The sequence below is a fragment of the Melanaphis sacchari genome, unplaced genomic scaffold, assembly GCF_002803265.2.
Source record: "Melanaphis sacchari strain LSU unplaced genomic scaffold, SCAv2.0 Contig28_pilon_pilon, whole genome shotgun sequence".
NCBI classification, from domain to species: Eukaryota; Metazoa; Arthropoda; class Insecta; order Hemiptera; family Aphididae; genus Melanaphis; species Melanaphis sacchari.
The window spans coordinates 2768672-2783443 of record NW_020271162.1 but is presented as its reverse complement, the minus strand read 5'-3'; the positions used below and the strand labels follow the sequence as shown (position 1 = coordinate 2783443).

The following is a 14772-nucleotide window of genomic DNA, read 5'->3' as shown; positions in this document are numbered from 1 at the left end:
GATAATATGACGTCCTAGTGCACTGTTATAATAGAATGGATCAATTATACGTAAACATTTAAAAGCTTAAACTAAAAAACAAAATTTAAAAATTATAATGATGAATAGGAATAACAATAATAATGCATGTAATAATATATAGTTAAATACTTGATTAAATTGATTACAATATGCTAAGCCAAAATAATAAAACCATGGAAAATGTATTGTTAGAAAAATCCTATCGATCTAATTACATTTTTCACATTATCAATGAAACAATCCTTTATTCGTACTTAAATTGAATTTACAATTTAAATAACAAACGTAGTTTCTAAACCATCTGAAAAAAATCGAACACTGCGGTTACTTGCCCAGTGCAACTTGATTTGCCGTAGTTGACTCGCACGTGTTGAATCTTTTTTTTGAGTGCTATATGACTTTGTACACTTAGTTTGACTGTTGCCTAAACCAAACATACCAGTAGATGTTTGCCAGAAAGATAATTTATTTTCTGCTGCACTGTATGATACGAGGAATTTGCCGTCTGGTGAGAATGCACATGCACAGATAGCTGCAGTATGTGCATTAATGGTCTGTAAAAAAATGTATTCAAAAATTTTAAATTTAAGCTATACTGAATGAAAAGCTAGTTTTGAACCTGGCATTTGGACGATCTCAATTCATATAATGCAATTGTGCCATTTTTGGTACCCACAGCTATACGTCTCGATGTTGAACAATGGGTCACCTGGCTGAATCTGCTTATGGCTGGTGATATCTCAGACAGAGGACGAGTTTTAAGCTGTGTCGGATCTACACAATGCAGTATGATATCCATTACCTGAAGAAAAAAAACAACTGATAATTTTAAATAATTCATTATTTTAAAAGTATAATTTTTATCTTAACAATGATAGAAATGTTATTTCAATCCAATTTACCTCCACCAATAAATCTGTCATTTCAACATGCATTTTCTCGATCAAATGTTCCACAATAGATAAAATTTCTGGTTTTGCTCTATGCAAAACTGAATTACTTATAGCCATATTCATAGCTTGGGTATTCTGTTGCATACTATTGTAACGAGCCACCTAATACACATTTATTATAGTTAAAAAAACATTTTTACTGATTTAATTAATAGTTATTATACACGACAAACCTCTCTGGCAATAGTAGTTATGAACACAGCAGGGCGAACATTTGCTATTGATATGAGTGCATGACGAGCAGTTCGGTATGAATCAGCAGAAGGAGTCAATGGTAATCCATAAGACATGCTAAAATAAATAAAATAATGAAGATAAATGTGAATATACACATATTTTCACTGAGATTTTTCCAGAATAATATAAACTACTAAATTTACTCTTCAAATTATATTTTTTTATAGAAGTTAATCTTTGTATACCATCCTATATTATATTACCTAGGAACCAGTTTGTCATTGTCACAGCATAATTCTAATATCCCTAATAACACTTTGCTGACATCAAAATATGGTTCCCATACAGCAAAACCACGGCCAATTAAATCTACTGCTGCTCTTCGCAATGCCATGTGAGCAGGCAATTTGATAGAAGACGGTGTTAAAAGTAATTGAGTTAAAGCCAAACCTGTTAAAATTAAAAACATGCATTATTTTAAATAAAACAATTGGTCTTTAGAAAAAAAGCATACTTGTTAGTCTTGATAAATTATTATTTCCTATTCCAAAACCTTCTACAATTGAACTTTTTCTTCTAACAGAAGATGGTCCAGACTGTGAACGGCTTGATGTACTAACATTATCTGATGCATTAACTTCCTGACCAAACTCAGCTCCCATCACACCCATCAAGATTACAGCAGTCATCTGTTTACGACGCAATTCACTTGCAGATGAGGGTTTTCTTAAGCATAGATCTAAAAGATAGAAAATTAAAAAAATAATGATAAAAATTACTTCAATATCTAACATTGAAATAAATTCTAACCTTCTTCTTCATCGTCATCATCATCGTCTTGAATGTTAGCAGATGATTCTGCATTTTCCTATAAGCCGATAAAATTGGTTTTATAATTTATTTTATAATAATAATCATGCAATAAAAACCTTGTTATTCAATAAAAGTTTGTTTATATAAATAAATCAATAATTAGGATCAAAGTTAACAGAAAAAAGCAATAGTTAGATACAAAAGAAATAACACAAATGCCTTTTTTTTTTTTTATATAATAGTGTTATTTTATTGAAATAATTGAAAACATTATTTGTTGAGAGTAAATACTAATATGATTTTTTTTTTTTAATTTTGAGTTAAACTGGTAACTATTGTTTCTTTATAAAATATATTATATTGTCACAATATTTATTGCTACAAAATAAACATGACAATAATTGATAAGTATTTTTTTTTAATGTTTAGTTAATGAATATATATAGTCCTCTCTGTACATACCTACACATTTTAAATTGTTCAAAATAATAAAATTCATAAAAATCTTAAAAAATAAAAAAAACAACTTAAAAATGGTAAAAAAAAAATATTAATGATATATGCATTTGTAAGAAGCGTCAGTGTTACTTACATTAATGTTTAAATTGGTTAAATTGTTAGAACTAACTGCAGTAGGTTTCATGCTACCATTATTGTTGCTTACTGGTAAATATTGAACCCAGAATTCTACTAATGTTTTACGACCTTTAGGACCAATTCTTTCCAATTCAGCTAACAACAATTCTTGAGCTGCTGTCCGCACCTGTAGTTTTAATATTTGATTTAAACTTATTTTGCATATTTAATCAAATATTTAAGAATGTTTAAAACAAAAGTATATACTTGATAGTTTTATAGTCCTTAAATTTAACTATTAGTGATATTTATTTTAAAATAAATTATAATTTTTAACTATTATTACCTCCAAACAATGATGTTGCCAACGGTGTGCCAGCATTTCAATTTGAATACGTTTATAACTTTTTGAACCATGATTAACAACTTTTTCAGGCAATGATTTACAATGTAATGTCTTTAGTTGTGCCCATCCTTGTTTGATAAAAGCAACTTGTGAAGTACTTTGTTCTCCGTTACTTTCCTCTGAACGACTTTTCACAGATTGTTGCCTATGATAACAAACAATTATAATTGTTTACAATTAAAGACTAAATAAAATAATGTTTAATTTAGTTATTAAAATGTATACTATTAAATTATTCAAGAAATTTATCAAACATCATATTGTATTACCTTGAGAAGGTGTTTTCAAGGAAACATGGAGCATTCATAGATATTAGTGTATTAGCTATAGCCACTATAGCAAGTAAATGCTGACTTGTCACTGTAGTGCTTACTTCCCAGTGAGTTCTTGCAGTAAAAAGCCTAGTAAGCAATTCAAGCCGAACCATCTCTGGGGGTAAATCCATCAATGCCCCATTGCTGGACTTAACGTAATTATCTTCAAGATCAATACTACTTTGCCATGTGGGCAACAGTAAGCTCATAAAACCTAAAAAAAGTGATAATACAATAATAATGTTTAGTTTTATTTTTTAAAACGTACCTCCTTTTGAAATAACACCGAATGATACAGGAATCATTGGACGTAACAATCCAAGTTTAGTTTCGCAAATTTTGTCTATTTCAAAATCTAAACCCCATGCATATAGTAATGACATTAACAATTGTGCAATCTCCATTGTCAAATTTGCACCACATACTTTACGACACACTACTCCGCTAAGATTCAATCCTAAAGGAACATATTACATAATATAAATATTATATTATATTTTTAGATAATAATGCATAATTAAATAGTAATAAGTACCAAAGATTTTTTCAAATAAAATAAAATTTGTGTTAAATATCAGTACTAAAACAGTTCAAGCTAATTAATACAAAAATACCTTTATCATTAGATTTGTTATCAAAGCCATCAATAACAGACTGTAGTTTTGTTAGTATAGTTTCTGAACCATCCTTCCTTTTAGGTAAAATTCCTACAACAATTCAATAACTATAAAATTGAAATCACAACACAAAATCGCATTTAATTACAAATTAAATGTGTATTAAATATTATACAAACTATTCAAAACAGCAATTGTACAGACAAGATAAAAAGCATCTAATGTTTAAAATAATACTAAAAAAAAAAAATAAGTTTATAAATTATGAAAAATAATTTAACATTGAAGAAATCTAAAAAATTAAATAATGTCATATGGTAATTTTTAAATTAATGAATCTTTTTTTTTTATCAAATTAAAAAAATTTTTTTTTACTTAAATAGTTTTTAAAAAAAATAATCCAAAACTAATCCTTTACAAATCTGATATAAAGTTTAATAACAATTATTAAAATATTTGTGTTCAAAGATATTGTAAAACATACACGCTATTTAGGTAGCATACTAATTTACCATGTTTATCTTTTTCTTTCAAGATGCGTTCCATATTGTCAGCTTTGTCCTTAACTTTTCCAAAAAAATCTTATCCAAAAGCAAGCATAAAATATTTCAGTATTATTAAAGATACAATTATGATTTATCAAATCCTTATAATTAAAAATTATAATTATTCCATGATTTTCAATTGCTTAAAATATGTACATATTTGTATAAAAAAAAAAAAAAAACTAACAATATTTAGGGAGTTTTTGAAAAAAAAAATTGCGAAATTTCATGACATAATTTATAAATTTCTGAAAATGGAAAGGGTTCTATAATGTACCTGCAATTTTTTTATGAGCATCAGATGATACAGACTGTGTTAGAGCAGTTATTTTTTGGAATTCTGTGGCATTTATCAAACCTTGTGCTTCCATTGTTTTTGGTGACATCAATCCATACTCCTCACTTAACAGTTGTACTAAAAAAAAAAACATATATTATGTTAATAAAAAAATTATGAAATATAATATTATGATTAGCAAATAATGAATGTTTTTATAAATTTAATTGCAAAAACAATGGAAATTTCAAACTTTATTACTGACCAACTAGTGCTTCAATATCAAAACATAATATATGACATTCTGGATCGTTAGGGTTAGTTCGAAGTCCTTGTACCATTAATGGATAAGCTCTTGTTTTGCTATGATCTGTGCCATCAGAATGAGCTGAATGATGCATTTGTTGTAATTGATGTATTCCTCTCTGCAATTTTTAATGTGAAAAAATTAAATATTGTTTACATGAAGACAAAATTATATTACTTTCATTATCAATTAAAATAATAATACACTGTCTAAATATTAATACAAAAATAATATGGAATATAAAATTTCTGAAAATATTATACCTGTGTTGCATGTTTAATAGCACTTATATTACGATGACGTAACCCTCGGAAGAAATGTACTGCAGGATTAGCTAGACCTGAATCTACTGAACTAGATATGGTGGTGTTTTCATCACATGCATATAGAACTTGTTCCCCACTAATTCCATGTAATACTCTATCCAAGTGGCCTAAGTATTTAAATTTATAGTTTAGGTAACAATAAAAATTATATTAATTAAATTAAATCAATAAATACCAGTTTCCATTTGCCAAACATAAACAGTGGCATCAGAACAACCAACAATCATAAAATCATCTAAAGGACGCCATTTAATCGTAACAACAGGAAATAAGTGTCTGGATGCTAACACTACACATTTACGTTCAGACAAACTTAACAAAGTAACAGAATGATCGCTTGCAACTGAACAAATGCATTTCAATATCCTAGGCTGCAAATTGAGAAAAATATATAATATTAATAAAATAAGTATTTAAATTTAAAGTTTTAATAAGTAATACTAACATTAGCGCATGTATTGGGCGGGACTAAAAGTTGTGTTATTTCTCCAGCATGAACACAAAATCTGTGTAGCAATGTTCCAGCATATAAATCCCACAAACATATAGCAAAGTCTACACCTCCAGATAATAAATGAGACTTATCATATCTTGGATGCATATGATGTGGATAGAGCAAACAATTGACTCGACCATTATGACCCAGTAAAATCTGATGCGGTGGCCAATCTAAAAAAAAAACAACAACAAAGAATTCGATAAGTTAGTAAATATTTTAATTATTGATGTTTGCTCTTCTAAAAAAATAGCTCATTTATGTTTGAAAATGATAAATTTTATAGTTTGGAACAACACTTTATTTATAAGTAATTTAATATAGAATAATGGTTTAAAATCTTAAGTTAAATAATAACTAACAACAATGTTATACTTATAGACCTGAAATTTAGTTTTTAAAATGTATAATTTTATTCTTATCATTCAAAATAAAAATTCTTGTTTAAATTTGAGTAAATTGAAAATTTACCTTTGTAATGTTGATGATTTCCATGTAATAGTTGCAACATAACTGTTTGAGTTGCTGGAATGATAACGATAGAACCATCTTGGCGACCAATGACTAGACGACTTTGACCTGCTAAGTATATACTAGCAGTCAATTTTATATTTGGAACATTCTCACAGTCCTAAAATACAAAAATATAATAATATATTTTATTACTGATCATTCTAGTGAATAACATTGATATTTACCAATTGGTTAAGGATTCCAACAGGATTGGGTTTCATAGATTCCCATGCCTTAGATAAACTTGTGCATACAAATGGAGAAAGACCTGTATAAAATTCAAATTGTATATTTCAAAAATGTTAACTAAATTTGAATACTGACCAATTAATTTTTTATGAGAATCATTTTCTTTAATAACTGATAGTTGAGCTGGAGAAAGTTCAGGAATTTTCCAAATATTAACAGCTCCTTCTGAATCACCTCTTATCAATATTTTTCCATGTTGTATAGATTCATAAAAGCGAATAGCCGGGGAACAATACAAGTGCTAAAATATAAAATTACAATAAGAAATGATGTATTTGTTTGTTTTTTTTTTTTTTTTTAAACAGTATCATAGACTAAATTTAATTTTAAAAAATAGTACCATATTTGAAGTTACAGATAATAAACTGTATAAATAGGGAATATCACCATCCTCAGCTTGCTTATGGAAATTTTTATTTTCAACGATGCTACTATATTGAAAAATAAATGAACAGAAAATTGAATACAATTGCATAGTTAAAAACTTAAAGGCCTAAATATGATAATTACTTTGCTGGTAGTTTATATAGATAGCCTTTTCCATCATCTGTCCAAATAAGAACGCGATCAGGTGCTAAAAATTCTCCACCTAACCAACGTTCTCCTCGAGGCGCATAAACTGTACATAAAGCTGAGAAATCACCAGCATCATATATCTATAAGTAAATATAATTATATTTAGTTTCAAATTAAATTCTGAATTGTTACAAGAAATATAAATTATTATATTAACCTGCCAGCACTTTGAACAGACAATTAATACAGTTCTTTGATGTTGAGAACAGCAAGCCATAGTCAAAGCATTAAGGCATCTAATTTGTTTACTTTCATTTTCGAATACTGAAACATCTGTAGGTCCATAATCTCTTGGTTCTAAAGTCCACACTTTTACTGTTCCCGTAGTAGTTAATCCCAAAACAACATCATCTAACAGCAATAATATTTGAATACTAAAAATTGTTTCAGAAACTGCTAATAATTTTACAATTACCTTTACACGTATGAGGTTTCAATACATATAAAGCACTTATCCAGTCTGGATTAACACGCGATGATAGAGAGAAAATAATTTCTAATGTAAATGGGTTCATTATAATGACTTCAGCATAATAACCATTGCAGAATAAACGTACATCTTCTGTTCCAACCATACGGTACGCCTACAAAAATATTTACTTCCAATTATCAAATAATAAATAACATTTCAAAAAAAGTTGTTAACCTGAATGTTTGTATGAATATAAATTGATTTAGTAACTTCTCTACATTTTCCATCAACTATATCCCAAGTACTCATTTCACTAAAATCAGTATAATTTAAATTAGATAATAGATACATGTAGATAATATACTAATAATAAATAATTCATAACTAAAATTTTAAATAAAATACATTTTTTGATATAATTTAACATTATTTCTAAATTTAGATGTGTAAATGTTAAATGTTCCTTACCCATTTTCAGATGAACTGACAAAGAATGCATTATCAGCAATAATACTGGCATGTGCAAGACATAGAACTGGAGCTGTATGACCAACTAATAAACATCTTGGAGTCATCTAAACACAAATATTTTTTTTAAATATTATTTAATCTAATGCATTTGTTTATTCAAACCTTTAAAGTTTCTGGAGATACTGCCCAAAGACATATTTGTCCATCATAACATCCAGTTACTAGTGTTCGCTGATCCGGGGATAAGTAAACACATGAAATGCAATGTGTTAAAGGTGTTTTACCCCATAAAACTATTGGAACAACTAAGCTAGTTCCTCCGGACATTTTTAGTAATGTTTCTTTATTGCATTAGAAATATATCTAAAATTTAAAAACAAACAATAACAATTTTGATAAAAATAAAAAAACAAATTCTACACTCTGGCCCAAAAAAAGCAAATTGCGTCCCAACTTAAACTTGTCTGAGTTGACTCATCTTCTACCTATTTGAAATATCGATAACATTGGCATCAGACGACATTGGTCATTGTCATCTATCTACATAGGCGATGCAGTTTATTTTTCTAATGTGCCAGATTATAAATGATAATTTAATATGAATACAAATCACGACATGTTTATAGGTACCTAGGTTATATGCATATAATATAAGTTTTCAATAAATAGGTAATATTTAAATTTTTTAATATATCTATTTAATTTAATTTAATCATAACTTCGCAGTCTTTCAAACAAAACATGTAAATTAAATAATATAAATATAAATATGACATTAGGAAATTATACTTTCAATATTTAACATATTTTTATCAATAATAATAGTAGAATTGATCATAAAATAAGTTAACAAAAATTATACCAATAAAATATATCATAGTTTTTTATCAACTAGTTTGTTACCATAATTTAATTTGACAGATAGGAACTTAAATCATTTGTATTAGTCATATTAATATTATAAAAACATTTATTTACAATTTGCTAACTAGTTAACTACACTTACAAATAACTAGACATTGATGACATAAATACATAGGAACAAATTTATAATAAATGAAGTCATATTATTTAAATAGGTTTTTAATATTTATAATCAAACAGTTAGTTCCTATAATATTTAGAAAATTTCTTATTATAGATTTAAGTATATTTTTTAAACGCTATAAGACAAATTCCATGTAGTATGTACATTGAAAGTGAATAATTAGGAACATATTCAAATTAAGATACCTCCTTTTTTTTTTTATTTAATTAAATACATAATTTTAATGAAATACTTGGAAATTAAAAAGAAAGTTTAGTTATCCAATAAAATTAATTAAATTAAATACAGATAGTTAGATTATTAGAGTTGCTGCTAGATTAAAGAAGAAATAATTGGTTGTTTTTATAAATTAGAACAGCGGTTCTTATTAACCTTTTATAGATCACAGACTCCTGAATAAAGGTATTTAGATATCGTAAACCCTCTTACCAATTTTTGTTCAAATACCTTTTTCTTTTTACAAAACAGCTTATGTTATCATAACTAAATTTATAATAATAATTTTATTTTAAAAATTATATAAATAGAAATTACAAAACATGCAAATTTATAATTATTTTTATTGCACTTAATTTTTCATAAAAAAAGTAATATAAATAAGATAAAATAGGTCTATCTTGTTACATGATAAGATATATTGTATATGAAATAAACAATGAGAATCCAACAATATTGTAATAATGCACTCATATCACATATTGATGTATGTTATGTTTTAAGGTTGTAGTGGACCCCGAAATTAGTATTACGGACCCCTAAGGGGCCGAGGATCATAGGTCAAGAATTGCTAACTAGAAGGCAAGTAATTTTGAAAATCCAACAAACATCGATAAAATGAAAATTGAAAATATATCAATTACCTAAATAGTAAAAATGAATTAGTAAATAAACTCCAAGAAATTCTTGATTTTATGAATTCAATAATATTTTGAATCTTAAATTTGATTGGATTACATTTAGGCTAGTAGCAAAAGTGAGATATATGAATTGATTTATTATGCTCTCACTAGCGATTTAATCAAGTAATTGTATAATTAATGAATATTGTGTTACACACAGATAGACTTGATTACAAGGAGGCTGCATAGAGCTCAGGCAAACAATTTCGGTTGAATGATCATGACAACTTAAAAAAGACTATACAATGAATGGTAAATAAATTAAAACAATTGTTATGTCGCAGCCAGTAAGTTACCATAGTAGGAAGGAATTTTAGCAATTACAGGCCAACGCCTGATTTACTAATATTTGCCAAAATAATTAGTCAGTTAATCGTTTTTAATCAGATGGATTGAGAACCAAGGATTTTAACAAAAATCATAACGATAAAGGCAGTAGCAATAATAATCATAGTTCAATCAGGTTACCTGCTCAAAAACAATTTCTGCGGTGTCGCTCTAATTGCCGTTGTTCGTGCACCACATCTCACGATGGAAACCAATTAAAACGGACTCGATTAATTACCGTGGTAAAACGACGGCGACGATCCGATTGATTGTGAAGGTGCGTTTAACATGTACTTATATTATTATTGATATTGTACGCAAACGGACGGACACATAAAGTGTGAAACGATTTCACGACGATTATTATTATTGATTATAACAATGATACATTGCTTGGTACCTATGGACTAAAAATCGTGACGTTTAAAACATTATGCTCGAGCGCACGATAATAATAAATAATGAGAGATGATATTATTATTATTATTGTAATGGTAATGATGTATTATTGTAGGCTCCTTCGCAAGATTAAGAAAAAAAGAAAAAAAACCAAAATGATAACGACGGTAATGATCGATAACGGTATCGCCCCAATCGTCACCAACGTCATATTATGATAACACGGAGGTCTCGAGTGTTCCGCTACAGGCAAAACGTTTCGTCTACGGCCCGCTTACCGAAACGGCGAAACGTTTGTATTATAATATGGACTTGGCCGTGTAGTTACTTATAAATACCTACTTATTATGTATTTTATGACTTATTAAGCATCTATGGCATTGCCTAATATCAAAGCTGGGCTCCAACTAGTTAATATTAATCATAATACTTTATTGTCTTTATTATTTAACGAATTGAATTCTGTGCGTAAAATAATATTTTAATCTAATAAGGCAATAAAAACAAAAATAACTAATTATTTTTAAGGACAAAAATCTCAATGTTCCGTTAAACGTTAGATAAAGTGTTTATGTTAATTTTGACTAGTTGAATAAAAAATGACCAACTTATTGTTCAGCTTTGCTTATTATATTAGGTAACCCTATTAATATCCATCTGATTACTCAAATAATCATTTAACAATTTGAAAATTTGAAACTGTTTTTTTTTTTTTTTAAACGATAATATAATATTTTATATTTATTGAGATTAAATTTGTACAAAAAAATTTAGAAGTTTAGAACATATTTTTAGATATATATAGGTCATAATAATAATAATTAGAATGTAATGCGCGATACTACTATAGGTACACACTCCTTAAATTAAGTTTTTAATACATATTAGGAATTATTAAACTAAATAATAGTGGCCTGAAATTTGGATCAATCGAAAGGGGTAAGTTCACTTAAAATGGTGTAACTTGGGGTAGATATTTTAGAGGGAGGAGAGCAAAAATATTTTTACCTACTGTATATAAAAATAAAGTCCGCGATAGCGGATGACAACCTTTTACTTTTAAAATGATTTAATGATAATTAATTAAGCCATGTAAACATCAAATGCGTAGTAGGTGGGCATAACCAAGATAAAAAAGTTTAACAATTAATTTTTTTAACCTTTTAATTTAATAACTTTAACTAGTTAAATAATTCGTTGGGGAGGGGGAGAAGGTGGATTATATAGTCCCATCTAAGTATTATACCAATGACGATCTTGAATTCAAGAGTAAATAAAATTTAATTTAATTTAGAGGGGCTATGAGTACGATTTTGAATTGGGGGTTAGCATAATGATATTATAAGTGTAGTTGTACCTATATCTATTACCTATAATCATTGAGGTATATAATTAATAGACTATTTACTTGGTAATTTATGTATACTTATGTTAAGAAAATTACGGAATAAAAATCCCACGGAAAATAGTTATATTATAGGATAGTGATTGGAACCTATCTAGTTGAATACTGGATTACTATTAAGTATTAAGTATATCTATTATCCGGTGATCTTTGAAAATTATCGAAAATTGTCTTCTTAAAATTGTATTTTTTTTTCAAAACTTTGGTCTTTTTGCGTATCTATATAATTATATTTATATAAAAATAAAAATAGAGTTGGCTTTGAGACTTTTAAAAGAATAGCAAATAGTGTAATAAATGTGCTTGGAATATCTGAGTAATATAATCTTAAGAAAAATATGAAATAATTAATTTTTAATAAAAATTTTTTTTTATAAGGATTTCTAAGATAATAAAATGTAGAACATAAATTTAAAAAAAATAATATTTTAATTTTTAGTCCTAGTTGTTTTCATTTATAAATTATTGCTATTAAATTTTAACTCGAATAATATTATATTTTATGAACATTTAATTTTAATTATTATTTTTTTAATTGCAATATTATATTATGTATAAATGGATAGTTTGTTTTTGTAATTACTTCGAAAATAAATTTAAAAATGATGTGAATATAACCAATTATTTTGTTTGAACTTTTTAATTTTTACCATTACTTTTTATAATTACAATTTTTTTAACATGTAATAATATAATGATAATAACCCGTGATATAAAATATTTCCATAGTGTATTTAAATAAAGACAATTAATTACTTCGTGGTCGTATTGTGTGGAGTAATTTATACATAAATGTTCTATTCACATACGTGTGCACAGATGCATCTATGTTTTACAAAAACATCACAAATGCTCTATGATAGGTGGTACTTAAGCTATACACCTTAATACATACAATTATGAGCGCATCGTGATCTTTAACGTTTCGTTCAATTGATACCCATCAACAGTAAAAGGGATGACACTTTAATTATCCTGTACAAGAATCAAACGAAATTACTATGAACGAGCCATAGTATTTCAATAACAATTTCAACGTCCATACCAGTAAGCCTCTAACGTGTATTTTTACCAGGAAAACAGATAGCTTACCTACATGTATATTGTGTTATTCGAAAATCCGAGTACGGTCATAGTATTGTAATCAAATAGATATAATAGTTAATTATTTTTTACACAAAATTTACTATACTATCAACCGTACTGTTTACTTAGTAATTATCAGCATAAAATCAACCTAGTGTAGTATATTTATTAATTATTATATGTTTAATTATACATAGAACTATTATTTAGACCCGTGGTTCTCAACCGGTGTGTCGCCGAGTAAGTTTAAATGTGTCGCGTGAAGTACTAATATTAAATAACACAAAATATTTTAAACAATTAATGAGTAAAAAAAAAAAAAAAAGATTTTTTTATATTGAATATATGGACTGCCTGGGTTAGTGTGTCGCCATTTTCATGAATCTAAATTAGTGTGTCGTCATACAAAAAAGGTTGAGAACCACTGATTTAGACAATAAAAATTATTGTAATATATTTAAATCATACATGTAATTATTTAAGATCATATTATTAAGTGCTTTATAACGTAAATTATGTTCTGGTAGCGATAAATGTCTAAAAACATGCGTGGTGACTATGAATGCGAAAATATCCTGCAAGTCAATATTAAATTATTTTAAATCATAGTGTTAAGTGTGTAATAGCATAAATTTTGTTAGAGTAGCGATAAATGTGTGGAAGAGTCAAGAGACAGATGGTGGCCACGAATGTAGGAATTTTTTTAAACAGAAACTAATATAGAGTTATGGTGGTACCTACATCGCTGAATTTTTAAGTAAGTTAACATATTTTATAAGTACTGAGTTAATAAATCATACTATAAATAAAAAAGCATTAATAGTTTCATATTATGTCAATAGCATAAAAATATGCGGGAGAGATAAACTTATTTATCACTACTATAAATAAAACATTCCATGTACAAAATATAAATTAAATAATATATATACATAATACATATACGTCGTATAGTAATTTTTAGTGTCAAAAATATTATTTGTAACTCAACGACATAATTTGGACTTAGATAATTTAGATTTAATTAAGGAGGACGAGTCAACTTCAAAACTCCAAAAGCTCATATCATAGCTAGAAAAGAATAGCGAATTCTGGGAATTGACTAGTAAATTTTTGAAAATTGATCGCAAAATGTTTGATAATTATTTTAAATAATAATACATTGTATAAGATATAAATATTTCTTAAATATACGAGCCGATCGTGTTTAATGTAAGAAGTAAAAACTACCATTCTATAACTGTGAGGTATTAACGATTTATTTTTATTGGTCTATAAAGAAAATTTAATCATTGAAATACTACCATGAGCGTTTTAATTTGAGTAAAATTATTTTATTTTCACACAAAGTCTTAGTTTATGTGATAAATTGACTCTCAACGAATATTATATTTATAAAATGATATTTAGTATTAAATACCATCTACAGGGTTTCAGAATAAAAATAGAAATGTTTATAATAAATAATAATATATTAAATTCTTAGTGTATTTACCACAATGATAAAATAGAAATCATGTATCTACATAAGTATATCTTCCCTCAGTTTTAGCATTTAA

At 26.9% G+C, this 14772-nt stretch overlaps 1 protein-coding gene across 4 annotated transcripts; it reads right to left on the bottom strand.

Annotated features, from left to right (window-relative positions):
- LOC112595612 (WD repeat-containing protein 7) lies at nt 1–10834 on the bottom strand. 4 transcript variants are annotated; one of them, XM_025340885.1, is made up of 29 exons: nt 10465–10834; nt 8212–8412; nt 8047–8153; nt 7813–7891; nt 7582–7750; nt 7324–7517; nt 7101–7246; nt 6931–7021; nt 6666–6831; nt 6527–6609; nt 6300–6459; nt 5778–6001; nt 5508–5703; nt 5270–5439; nt 4965–5124; nt 4700–4837; nt 4390–4458; nt 3875–3967; nt 3529–3717; nt 3216–3474; nt 2887–3091; nt 2629–2727; nt 1962–2019; nt 1666–1890; nt 1415–1601; nt 1148–1265; nt 924–1076; nt 641–823; nt 1–575 (listed from the first exon to the last, which is right to left on the bottom strand). In XM_025340885.1, the coding sequence occupies exons 2-29, from the start codon at nt 8374–8376 to the stop codon at nt 294–296; spliced, it is 4368 nt and encodes a 1455-aa protein (XP_025196670.1). In that variant the 5' UTR covers nt 8377–8412; nt 10465–10834; the 3' UTR covers nt 1–293. The 4 variants fall into 4 exon arrangements, with proteins under 4 accessions (XP_025196670.1, XP_025196667.1, XP_025196668.1 ...); XM_025340882.1 differs by having other exon boundaries at nt 2–575; nt 2557–2727; XM_025340883.1 differs by having other exon boundaries at nt 2–575; nt 2557–2727; nt 6931–7018.
- Nucleotides 10835–14772: the final 3938 nt, after the last annotated feature.